We start from the raw sequence: 12,516 nt of genomic DNA on the forward strand, positions 1-12,516 counted from the left end.
ACTCAGTAAATATAACAGTTTCTTGATCAACAGATTGGAGTTATGTTGCAGTTCTTGGGTTTTCATCGAATATTGCACTGATGTGCGAATTATTCTTGACTAGTAAAATTTTCAAACTATTGTAGAATTTTCCACTGTGTGACTACGTTTAACTTCAACTGATATAAAGTGTATGTGACATGGAATTGTAGCTTTGCACAAATTCTAGTCGATATGTGGAGACATGCGGTGAGGAAGGCCAATCTAAAACAGATAGGCATAAATAATGAGTGACGATTGATACAATCAATTTCGCATGTACACAGTTCCTTGTATTTATGACAGTACAGCAAAGCAACTGCAATCGCAGAAATACATGCGTTCTTAAATCTAAATGGCTTTATAGATTTACAATAATACGAAAGTAAGATAGAGATAACTCGTGATCCTCATCTAAGTATGATATTTTAATATGGATATAAAGTGGGTAAAAGATCCGATCGTTGTCAATCGTGTGCCAGTGCCAAGTCAAAATTCTGTACTACTTTTTCGAATTTATAATTCAAGTACGGTGTGGCTGAGGGAATTGAATTCGTAAATCTTAATACAAGTATGTACACGATTTTGAATATTATAATGTGGTGTGTATTGACAGAAGTTTGAGTCCCACGTATTTTGTTATCTTAATACACTAAGATTGAATCGACTACTTTGAAATAAACCTTGATCTGCTGTTAGATAAGAAATTCAGAAATCAGTAAAGCTTATTATTATGTGTAGAATGAGAAAGAAGACACCCAAGTATCTTTCATTTCTGTAATTTTAAAACGGTGGCAATTATTTTCCCCACTTTATATGCGTATCACCAACCATATTTGAAATAATAAGAACATTGATAAATGATGGTATCGTCGGCGTGCAATTGACAAAACTGTGCTGAAATGCAGGTATAAACGTCATTGTGGTTTTTTTTTAACGTTCTGTAATTTATAGGCAATCAATTGCCTGGTTTTCAAATATTAAAAATCGGACACAACACAAAGCATATATGTCTAATTACTATGACGATGTATTATATTATTTAAAATATCATGTATTTGTCTCGAAAAATTTTGCCTAATCAATATCTATTACAACATTGTACTGAAATAAACATAAAGACCAGGATTTATGTTTGTTCTTCAGCCCTCCCAATACTTTACATATATATCTAAATAAATGTATACTTTTCAGAGGTTTCTATCATCCTAGGATAATAATCTTAATTCAAACCTTAATCCAAAATCTTTAGACGTCAATATTTTCTTAGCTATCGAGTTGTGATAACTTATCTTCAATGCTATCCTGTGTGTCATTAGAATCATGCAAATTGATCGTTTCGTCTGCTAACTCGATTACAGACTCCTCCAGCTCCGGTACTTCTGTTTTTGGATTATGCGATCCAGAGTCTGAACCAACAAAGACCTCTGCTGGGTCGGTACCTTCTTGACCATCCAGAGACAGTGAAGAATCTGGCTGAGTCTCTTCGTTACCTACGGTACTTTCACTGATTTGGATTTCTACCATATCCCCAGTTTCGTCCTGAGTGTGCATTATGTCATCTTCACTCTTATCCCCAGCTTGTAGATCTTCTAACAATGACTCTCGAGTTCTATCTTCGACAGTTTTCATCTCTTCTTGGGCATCGGTGGGATCCTCTTCCAGCGACTTGTCGGCCTCCATTTTTAATTGTATGTTTTCTTCAAGTGCAGAAATTTGACCGAGATTACTCAAGACATTTTCTTGCATTTTCATCACATTCTCTGAAGAGTCAAGAATGTTGCTTAATTCACGGCTCATCGAATTGTCATCAACATGTTGCGATTCTTCTGTTTTCACTAGAATAATCTTTTTGTTACCGTAGACTTTGGAAGTGCTGGTTACGATTGGTTTCTTATAATCTCTCTTTGGCATTTCTAATGTTGAGACATTATCTTGTGATAGTTTTTCTTTTTTTATAGTGACCATATCTTTTTCGTCACTGTCATACTCCTTCTCTTCATCAAAAACGCTTTGCTTTCTCTTAACGAAGACTCGTTTCAGAGGCAGTTGCTGTTCTTCTTCAGATTCGTCTTGTCTTTCGGGTAGCATGTCTTCGACGGACTCAACTTCTTGATTTTTACGTGCCTGCAACTCTTCAATTTTCAATCTTTGCTGTTCCACACGTTTTTCGAGCTTCTCCAATTTCACTTTCGTACTTTCTGGATTCTCTTCATTTTCGTCTGTCGATGTTACTGGCATATCGGGTCCTTTGAGCACTGTTTTACCATCGGATAATTTTACTTGAGTACTCGACGGTTTCACGTCACCCTGGGAAGTGCTCGTTGCCAATTGTGAAGTTTTCAATTCAAATTTCGAATCTATTAATTTAGATTCCGAGGTGCTCGTTTTCAGCGTAACAGATTGCTGGAGATCTTCTGCAGCCTGAAGCAAAGTGTGTCCTTGAATGTCAAGTTTGTCCTTTGGTTTCTTCACAACCACTCGCTTAACAACATTTCTTGTCGGTAATTTTGCAAGCTCTGCTGGATCAAGAATTGTTCCATCCGGATTCATAATTACTTCGCGAGTAGTATCCCCTTGCCTGATAATTCTTCGCACAATGACTCTCTTTGTAACTTTAGTTGCACTTCCTGGTGTGCTCGTTGGTGTTTCGCTTTCTTTGATACTTGATGCAAGAGCCTGAGCTCCTTCAGCGCCGCCTTTCCTGACAACAATTCGCTTTATAACTTTGACGGTATTGACAGATTTTGGAGTAGCAGACAAGGCTTCTGTTTTTAGGGCTTCGTCCTTCGCAGTTAAACCAGCTACATTGCTCGATGATAACTGATTAGATGCTGAAGCCGGTGTCCCATGTTGAGAGCGAGATTGGCCGAGGTTAGCAGTCGCTGCTGAATCCTTGGACTGTTCTTGTGGAATGTTTTGATGTTTGAAGGGTATCTTGTGTTCTTTGAAAACAGATGCGACTATTTTTTGTACCTCAGCCTCAGTTTCATCCATGCGATGTTGAGAACGAACCTTCGGAGTTGATTCGCTGTCCGAGCTGACAGATCTCACTTCTGATTTAGTCGTTAAAATTTTAGCGGACTGTGAACCACTGGGAGTGGATCTACCCTTAGTATCCTGGATTTCCCTTCTGTGAATGGGCATCAATGTCTTGATTGTTTTTTTCACTAAATTTCCATCCTTGTTCCTCACGTAAACAACTTGCTCTTTTCTGTCTGACTTTTCCATCTCTTCGTCACTCTCTGGCGGCTCGTGCTTTGGAATCTTTTTTGAGACAGATGCCGGTGGTTCGTAGTCATCGTCACCGTCGGTTTCCTCCTCCTCTTCTTCTTCCTCCTCAGACTCGGAATCAATTTTCTCTTTCCGAATTTCCGGCCTCAATCCATCAGGACCCATCTTTTCACCTGCCTCGATGTGCTGTTTAATATGGGTAACGTAATCTGCTCTATTTCTACATGATTCCTGGCATATTTCACACGTCAGTCCCATACCACGTTTCGCGTGCGTCAGCTGATGCACTTCCAAGCTTTCTTTGCGTTTGAATGCCTTGCCGCACTCCTCGCATGCGTGAGGTTTCTCAACGGAATGAGTTCTCATGTGTCTTGTCAGATGATGAGAGAGTAGGAAGGATCTTGGGCACAATTTGCACAGGTAAGGCCTGTGTCCAGCATGAGTTGTCAAATGTCTAGCCAATTTTGTGCTTGACCTGAACGCCTCCTTGCAGTATTCGCATATGAAGTTCTTGTCATCGCTGTGCAGTAATTCGTGACGCTCCAGACCTTGTCTGTAAGTGAATCTCTTGTTACAAATGTTACACTGGTAAGGCTTTATAGCTTTGTGTACAGTAGCCTCGTGTTTTTCAAGATCGTCAGTGTTGAAAAATTCTCGGTCGCAATGCTGGCAGCCGTATCTCAGCTCGTCTCTGTGGATCTTTTCGTGACGTTGCAGAAGACTGATTCTGGCAAAGTGTTTATGACAGATCTGACACGTGAACGGTTTTACTTCCGAATGAGTGGTGGCGTGCTTGGACAGATCATACTTAGTAAAGAAGAGCTTGTCGCATTCGGTACACTTGTAGTTCCGGTCTCTGTGAGCTCTCTGAACATGAAGCTGAAGAGCTTGTCTCAGAGGGAATGTTCTGTCGCACTGATCGCATGCATGAACTCTTATCTCTCCTGGTTCTAGTTTCCTACCATCTTTTTCATTCTGACTCTCATTCTCTCCATCGCTACCTCCATCTTGCTCATCGTACATGTCGTGATGATCCGCGTTATCAGATTGCTTGTCAGACTGCCGATCCCTTTCCCGTTCTCTCTGCTCTCTTCTTTCCCTCTCACCTTCGTCCAATCGAGGTTTCTTCGACTGATCATTCTGGGATCGTTGATCAGATGTTTTATTATTACCAATGTCCGGCGGGTAATTTGGTAAAGCCGGAAATGGTCGAGGCAATACTCCTGACACAGGATAAGCTCTCAGCGCCTCATCGGCCTTCTTACATTGGATTTTGAATTTGTAAGAACGATCAAGATTCCAGCGACAAACACTGCATATCATCTGAGGCATCCCATCCGCAGCATACACCTTGAAATAATATACAAGTCTGTAGTGTGTATTCACACATCGGTCGAACAATTCATTTTATCAGACACATTGAGTCTTATTTGCATGTAATTAATTCAGTCAACAATATCAGTCGTTACTACGATTTGTAATGGAATTACTATTAAACCTAAGTCAAAATCATACAGGAATAACTGTGAGGAAATATAAAATATACCAAAAGTAGAACACTAAAATCTATCTGGGCTGAAACATTGATTACCATTAATAATAAACTTATTGTCAGCTTACCGCCATTGCTTTTTATTTTACCAGTTACTGTTTTAAGAACCCTAAGAAGATAAGTAAGAATTTTCTGTTTGTAAATTCTGCTTGATGCAAAAATGAGACGGAACACCCCATAAGATTATCTAAATATGGAATAATCGAAAGTAACAATGAATGTCCATATCAAAAGATGGTACTTCAAGTTTACAGTAAAAACGGCAATAGAAATTACTGAAATTTTCTATAATTTGTTTCATTTTTCCTCAATTTGGGAAATGGTGTAACAATATTCGTAAATAAAAGGATAATTGTAACATTTATCAGTGTTAAAATATGCCAAAAAAGTGCAAAACCCTAGAATATAGGTTCAAAGATCACGGAGACAAAGAAAATCATTTTCCGTCTAAGCATAATGAGATACAGCTGCTGATAAAGGGTATAACGGGTGTGTTTGCTCGAAAAAGATCCGTACTCGCAGTCGAGGATGGGTGTTCCCGCCAAAATACGACTATACGACTATAGCTCGTGGCGATCCGAAGTTAGCGGAGACAGAGTATACCTATAATACCGTTCAATGCCCCTGCTCATACAGCAATGTGAATTTCTACGTTACCCATGCAAGTCAACGCTATTGACTGAATGGTATTTTCCGATGAATTGTATTATACGCAATATTTGGGTAAGGCCAAATAGCCGAGACGGACATACGTTCGTTGGGGATCGAGTAAATAATCTGAGTGAGAAAAATAGTTACCTCGATAGCGACGCACGACATGATTTGCAGGGTAAGCGGCACCTGGAACGGCTTGCTGTGGTCCTTTTCGTAGATGAAGCTGAGTGGCTCGGACTCTGTCAGGCAGAATCGACATACCCGCCTAGATCTAAGCGGTGCCGGTCTGTTCTCCATTTTCCACTCCCGAAACTGCGTGCCCGGTTGTAATTACACTATTTTCAAACGTTATTTACAGAAATTCATCAATAAAAACGACGCCGAGCGTCGGTAAGCGTCGCGTAGTAGTGACGAGCGAGATACGATATACCGCTATGGAGTATGGCGGAGACTCGGGCGCCTATTTCCCTTCGCGTGGCGTCCTGGGAGTCGCGACTGTGAGGACTTTACGCACTAGCGCCACTCACCGCGTATCGATTCGTTTCCCAGCTCGGTCGGTAACTGCCGGGCGGGCGACTTGCTATCTACTAATCGCTGCGGGCCGCCGTGGTTCACGCAAACACCGCTAGAGCTTTTCGATCGATCAGAAGAGCGCATTTTGTACGCTTTCATTCGATCCATGCAGGCCCACTCAAAATATATATATACATTATACATATATTATTTATATTAAATGTATAATATTATTTGTATTAAACATATATATTATTTATATTAAAATTATATTAAAAAATATATATATAAAAGAATTATATTATTTGACTCAACTCTTATTCATCTAATAATCTACTACCGTAAAAAAATAATAATGTAATAATTTGCCCTTAGATTAGAATAAAATGCAGGTCGCGTCAGCGCGATAACTATAGTCAGAGACAGTTAAAAAATGATAGAATAATAAAATACAGCATCACCATATTGGTTAAGTTATCCTAAGCCGGCTCGAAATTCACTCGAAAGAATCTGGGCTTCGTTCAATTTCGATGAATAAAAGTTTCTGTTCACACATTGCAGTCGAAGTTTGTTCATTTCTTCGTTAATCGTTACACACTTCACTAATCGAATTCGATTTTGTCGTTAGGAATTCACAGATATCTTTATTTTAGTTACCTATCGTTGATCATTGCTTGAAACCAATATTCTCTTACTTGTGGTCCGGACCTGTAATTCCTGCGTCGATGTTTGCAACTGAATGATTCAACAACTATAGGTATAAGACAAAATTAAAATGATCAAAAATATTTGCGTCATTCGAATGTTGTCTTCACATGGAGTGACTGCAAGCATTATTGTGATGACTAGGCAAGCAAGTACCTGTTAACATTCACAGATTTGAATGCTAAGATGTCTAAGTTTCTTGAAAATACCAAACCATTGATTCCGAAAATCATTACGATTCCGAAGTGATGATAACTGTTGCTGGAGTAAAGTTAGTAACGGTTTTCACAAGTGAAAATATTCTCCTTTGATCTGTTATACACATTTCATCAGGCGTATCTGTATTACAAGTTGAAAATATATTAACATTTTCTCATCTCTTTAAGTTTTTTCAAGGGAAAAAAATGTATAAGCAATATCTTCAGCAAGTCGACTTATTAGAATCCCAAAAAACACAACCAGGAAGTCGTAAGATCAATAGTTGAGAAAGTTGATAATTACATTCACGTAGATCTGATTTCATAATCGTAATAAAATCTCCGGATCGCGATACCAAGGTTTTGCGTGCAAAGTAGTAAAATATTTTTGTCTCACGTGCAAAGTGGATTCGAATAATTTTTTTAGTCGAGTCGCCATAACGTTTCGTGGATTGTCTATACAAACCCAAAAATGTTGGTTGTTACAAAAAATACTTTGCAAGTACATTTAAAAAATCGCACATAAGCGTTCCACGATTCATGTATTTAATTATCGTCAAAATCCACATACGTACTGCAATCGTGTGAAATGTGTGGAGAGTTCCGCATGTAGGCATGCTACGAATTATTTCAGTCAGAGACTCGGATACTTTGACTATGACCTTCATGTACCTTATTTGGTAGACATAATTGGACCACAATCTGAACCCTTTCAATTTTATCAAGGTAATTCTTCTATGTCGTACAAGCACCATCCACGTCAAGTAAACATTGTACCATAGATATGACCTTGAACTTTAGGAAAATACGACGATCTTGTGACTCGTCGGGTCCCTCTGTGGGTCATGTTTTGTCGTGCCTTGAAATATACGTGTAGATTGGTGGCCGATTTTTTATCCCTCCAATATCGCAAAACTTCGTTGAATGGAATAAGCTGGTACTTTGCATAGATTGTTCTTATCCGAATGATGGTCCCACTTGTGAGTGAGATCCGCAGTGTCGAAGATCGAACGCCAATGCGAGGTGATCATGATGGCCGGTAGTCACACAGGCTCTTCAAGAACGATCGCGAAATTTGTCGGAAAAATTACTGAAGGTAACAAGAGTCCGTCTGCAGTCTGCAAGGACTCGATGATCATACAAATTAACGATGAGTAGTTGAGATGAAATTCGGAACCCACAGAGCTAATTATGGATGTAGGAACTTCATTCAAATCGGTTTGTTGATTTTTTATGTTACAACAGTAACTTTTTAGGTAACACAACGTTAAGTTTTCGCCAATTCGAAGTCAAGCAGCACTTGCAGTAGAGCGTTCCAAATTATATTGTCTGTCCTCATCATTCTCCTAGGCATACCATTGCTCGTGGGCATCACTAATTGCAGTTTTGTGTTTACAGTATACCACTCGGTATCGGAACCGTTATCTGGCCATCGATTTTTCTCCGTAACAAAAATTCAAAATCCTCGTCTCGAGCTGTTTACCAGCTGTCACTAGTGCTTCACGGTGCCTTTTGTTATCAAAAAAGAAAATACTTCTTACCGTTCCATTTCATGTGTGGATCCCGCAGTAAGTTTCAGACTCGTCTGAATGGCTCCAGTGAAAAAATTGGCGCGATAGTGTAATAGCTGCTGACATTTTTCGTGCCTAATAATCATAGAAAAATGATTTTTATATATAGTCTTTTCTCCTCGGAGCTGGTTTGCGTCTTCTTTGTCATAGCACCGCCACCGATGACCTGTAGAATAAAGTCTACGGCATCCATGGGTTTCTTTGTCGGTACGATCAGAACGCAGTGTACTTACACGATAATCTGCAAGACGCACATTAAATGGCTTCTATAATCCATCATGGAACGAACAACCACGATTCAATTTCGGGTTCAATGAACCCTCGAGATGATCGTGTTCCGAAAGTCAGCTACGCGCTGCACGTGAATACCATCCAACATGCGTTTTGATTTTCGTCTTTGGTAAAGATAAGCTCAGCACATTTTTTGTATGAGAAAGTATTTTGCTGCTTTGCGAGACCACAAGAGTTATTATTTGCGAATTTTTAAGGATCTTCCACGGACACTCGGCCGTTGGATGAATACTAAACAACCGAAAGGTCCGAACTCCAGGAGGAGACGTGAATCGAATGAAGGAGAACACATTTCTCATGGTCAATGCGATAGGACGACTAAGCACCTGAGCTGAAAAGAACGTCAGTTCTACCAACCAGCTTTGAGCTCTGAGAATCTCTTCTATTAATCCGGTTCTAAACAGTTCATAAAACAGAACCAAATTATCTGTTATAGCTTTTTGAAACAGGTCAGTACAAGTTTCAGTAATCTCTTAATCGCCAAATTTTATTGTAGAGAATGTAAATGAGTGTCGTGCATGCGATATTCAAAGAAGAATCACAATCTGTGCACGGTGGTCGGCCTTGAACTGGTTGACCTACCGTATCCAAATATAATCCTCGGACTCCTAATTAGCCAAGAACCTCTCAGAGCTGGATGGTGGTCCCAGTTTGGCGACGAAGTCGTCGTTCGTCTGGGCTACAGATATCTCGACAGCCATCCCAACGGCAATATGTCACGCAGTGCCAGGACATTCACATTATATCTTCTTTGTTCGATCCTCTGCACACGGTATCCATCAGCGATGATCAGCTATACATACGCCGTGGTACCGAGGAGCAGCCCTATTCTCGACGAAGAATGTTGCAACGCGCCCGGGCGAAGTGGGGAGGCATATAAGGCCCCGATGCCTCGATCAGACCCCGCAGTAGCCCAATAGTGATCCATCCATCCGCACGCGACCAGCCAGTACTTTCCACACGCACTGGTTGCAGCAGTTTGACGTGTTCGCCTTTCGCGACCCTTTACCACCACCAGGATGAACTTCTGGTTCCTTTGTCTCCTGGTTTGCGTCGGTAAGTCCAGACTCGAGGGCTCAGGGATAAGGGAAGGCCGAATAAGGCCGTCATATTGCGCATATACGTATAACGTCCCACCTAGCTGCCTGTGTTACCGGTGCGGAAATCGGTTCTGAAACAATCGATCTGATCAGTCGTTGATATTTCTCTTTTATCCCCACTCATTTCTCCGACACTTTCTTTTCAAGCAGGTATGACAAGTGATTCGCAAAATCGCTGCCTCAATACCGCGCATTGAAATTGTGTAAGCCGGATATTCCTCATGGGGTTAATCGTTTATGCGAAACACAAGAGTTTATACCGTGATATTTGGCTGTTTAAGGAGACTGTATTACGTACAGTGAAGCGGAATGAAAACTTGCTGACTATTAAGTCGAACTAAGATACTTCGATGACATTTAAGTTCAAACCGATCCAACCGAGTCGAACGTACTTTCTCGCTTTCTTTTCGCACGAGGTCGCCCGGTATACCTGCACTCGTCTCTCTATACCTTCGTGCAACGAACAAACGCCATTGCTGCCCGTTCACGGACGAATTGGCTGCCTTGAAAATCACTCCGTTTGTCATCTCTGCCCCGTATGCATTCCGGTCTTTCTTTATCTCACGGTTGGCCGTTCTTCCGCGTCTTTTATAGGCGTGGCGATAGGTAAAAAATCCACACACGTATGAATACCTACACGTAGAATAGCAGGCGTGTTGTACATGCGCTAGTTTATTTTTTAATCCGTACGTGGGCGTGGTACAAATAGATATGATTTCCAGGAAAATGAGCTTTGTGATCTAGGATCATAAGATTTAACCTTGCTCCGCTTACCTTCGAGAGGAGCTTAGGGTAGTCACCAAGATATTTAGTAGTTGTTACAAGCGTTCCGATTTGTTCAAAATTTTTATGCTGATTCAAATCCACATAAATACATACTACATATATGGTCATATTTTTTCAGGTGTGACGACCGCACAGCTTTCCAGAAAGCAACAGGCTGCTGAACAGGCCCGCAGAAGAGTTGGCATAGCGTCGAGATCCAGGGAACCAACGCACAGCAAACCTCAGGAGCAAGAGGAAGAAGAAGCAGATAGCGAAGAGGAATACGAAGATTCGCCGAGTGCCATCAAGCAGTTTAAGTGCCCGGAACCTAATGGATACTTTCCAGATCCGGAACAATGCGACAAGTACTACGACTGCCAGGACAATAAACCTCATCCTAAACTGTGCCCGGATGGACTTGTCTTCAACGACTTTAGCCCTCAGCAAGAAAAGTGCGATCTTCCATTCGGTATCGATTGCTCAACGAAACCAAAACTCCGTAAGTAGACGTATTTTGGTTCCAGGAATCGATCGATTTTTATCATTCGATTTTCCATCTTTAAAGAGTGCAAAAATTATCATGTCTTCGGAGTGAATTTCTCTCGAAACATTCCATAATTTGTCTCCACTGGCTAGAAAAAAAATATCCAATATTTGGCGTGGGACTGAAGAAAACTTTCTTCTTCGAAGCAAATAGAAATCTTTCGGTTATCTCAAGCATTGGTAACATGTTGTTAGAAGATTCACACCATTTCATCGGAATATTTTTTGTCGTTGAACCTTACCACGAAAGCTGTTCATTAGATACCCAAATTTCATATCGAAATTTGAAATTCTGGATCTGATGTTCAGCATAATCTCATGTGTCACACCAATGTCGGATGAAATCTGAGCTGCGATATTCATTACAGAACCTCCTATGCCTACGGTGAACTGTCCACGCTTGCACGGCTACTTTGCGCACAAGGAAGCCGGAGTCTGCGACAAATTTTATTACTGCGTCGACGGGCAATTCAACATGCTGACCTGTCCTGGCGGTTTGGTCTTCTCGGAGAAGACGGGAATCTGTAATTGGCCGGACGAAGCTCAGAAGAAGGGATGCGGCTCCAAGGAGCTGTTCAACTTCACTTGTCCCGCTGTTGACGATTCCGTCGCAGCGACGCATCCCAGGTATCCAGACGTGGAGGACTGCCAATTCTTCTACGTCTGCGTCAACGGAGTCACCCCCAGGCGCAGTGGTTGTAAATTGGGTCAGGCCTTCGACGAAAGAACTGGGAAATGCGACTGGGCTAGAAAAATTCCAGAATGGTTGGTATTTTTGTTTTTTTGGAACCTTTTGTGGGACTTGAATTGACACTAGGGTATTTCTATTTACATAATTTAATGTTGGAGGAATAGCTGCAAAAATAAATGTTCAACTTTCAGCAAAGACTGGTACAAGGGTCAGTTGACGGACGAAGAATTAGAGGCCCTGGAGAACCCGCCTCCGAAGCCTAAGCCATCGGGTGGATCTAGTCGTAGGAAAAGGCCGCAGAAAAGTCAAGACTAAGTCTAATATACTTTAAGAGTAAAACCTGTAATAGTTTTAATTTTTATTTGTAAAGTACACTTTTTTTATTTCGATATTGACCCAGCGAATGCTCCGACTAAAAATCGTCTCATATTTTCTGGCCGTAGCTGGTATAACTATACAGAAATAGAAAGTATTTTCCAACTTGTTTTACCCTTTTGTCAAGGCTAAGCGTTAAGTTATTCAAAATTTTCCACGAATGGATGAATTAATCATTCACTTGCGTATATCCTTGATGACAATTCCGAAGTTAATGGAGCCCGAAGCAATTCGGCAACACTTTCAGTTTCACACTAAGACCTGTTTCTCCATACCTGTTCACAAATAAAGCATTCGTGTCGATTTA

The 12,516-nt window shown here is 40.8% G+C and overlaps 2 protein-coding genes across 4 annotated transcripts in view; one reads left to right on the plus strand and one right to left on the minus strand.

Annotated features, from left to right (window-relative positions):
• LOC124407709 overlaps positions 1-5,923 on the minus strand; it is a 28,683-nt gene extending 22,760 nt beyond the window's left edge. For 2 of the 3 annotated variants that reach the window (XR_006929346.1, XR_006929345.1), the window contains exons 1-2: positions 5,603-5,923; positions 1,182-4,602 (exon numbers count right to left, since the gene is read on the minus strand). Coding sequence is in view for 1 of the 3 variants with exons in the window: in XM_046884129.1 (XP_046740085.1) it covers positions 1,285-4,602; positions 5,603-5,755 (3,471 nt within the window). In the remaining 2 variants the exon portion in view is untranslated. Of the gene's footprint in view, positions 1-287; positions 4,603-5,602 lie in introns of those variants that run through there. The other variant, XM_046884129.1, reaches the window with a different exon arrangement.
• A 3,712-nt stretch (positions 5,924-9,635) lies between these two features.
• Positions 9,636-12,516, plus strand: LOC124407716 (protein obstructor-E). The gene is made up of 4 exons (XM_046884139.1): positions 9,636-9,791; positions 10,740-11,099; positions 11,512-11,908; positions 12,026-12,516. Exons 1-4 carry the CDS (start codon positions 9,755-9,757, stop codon positions 12,147-12,149), a joined length of 918 nt encoding a protein of 305 aa, XP_046740095.1. The 5' UTR covers positions 9,636-9,754; the 3' UTR covers positions 12,150-12,516.

The sequence above is a fragment of the Diprion similis genome, chromosome 6 (assembly GCF_021155765.1).
Source record: "Diprion similis isolate iyDipSimi1 chromosome 6, iyDipSimi1.1, whole genome shotgun sequence".
Taxonomy (NCBI): domain Eukaryota; kingdom Metazoa; phylum Arthropoda; class Insecta; order Hymenoptera; family Diprionidae; genus Diprion; species Diprion similis.

Bases quoted from the DNA above. Each gene is read 5' to 3' on its own strand.
- LOC124407716 (XM_046884139.1), top strand. From the start codon at position 9,755: ATGAACTTCTGGTTCCTTTGTCTCCTGGTTTGCGTCG. The intron at 11,100-11,511 runs GTAAGTAGACGT...TATTCATTACAG, and splicing joins CTCAACGAAACCAAAACTCC to AACCTCCTATGCCTACGGTG. The intron at 11,909-12,025 runs GTTGGTATTTTT...TTCAACTTTCAG, and splicing joins GCTAGAAAAATTCCAGAATG to CAAAGACTGGTACAAGGGTC.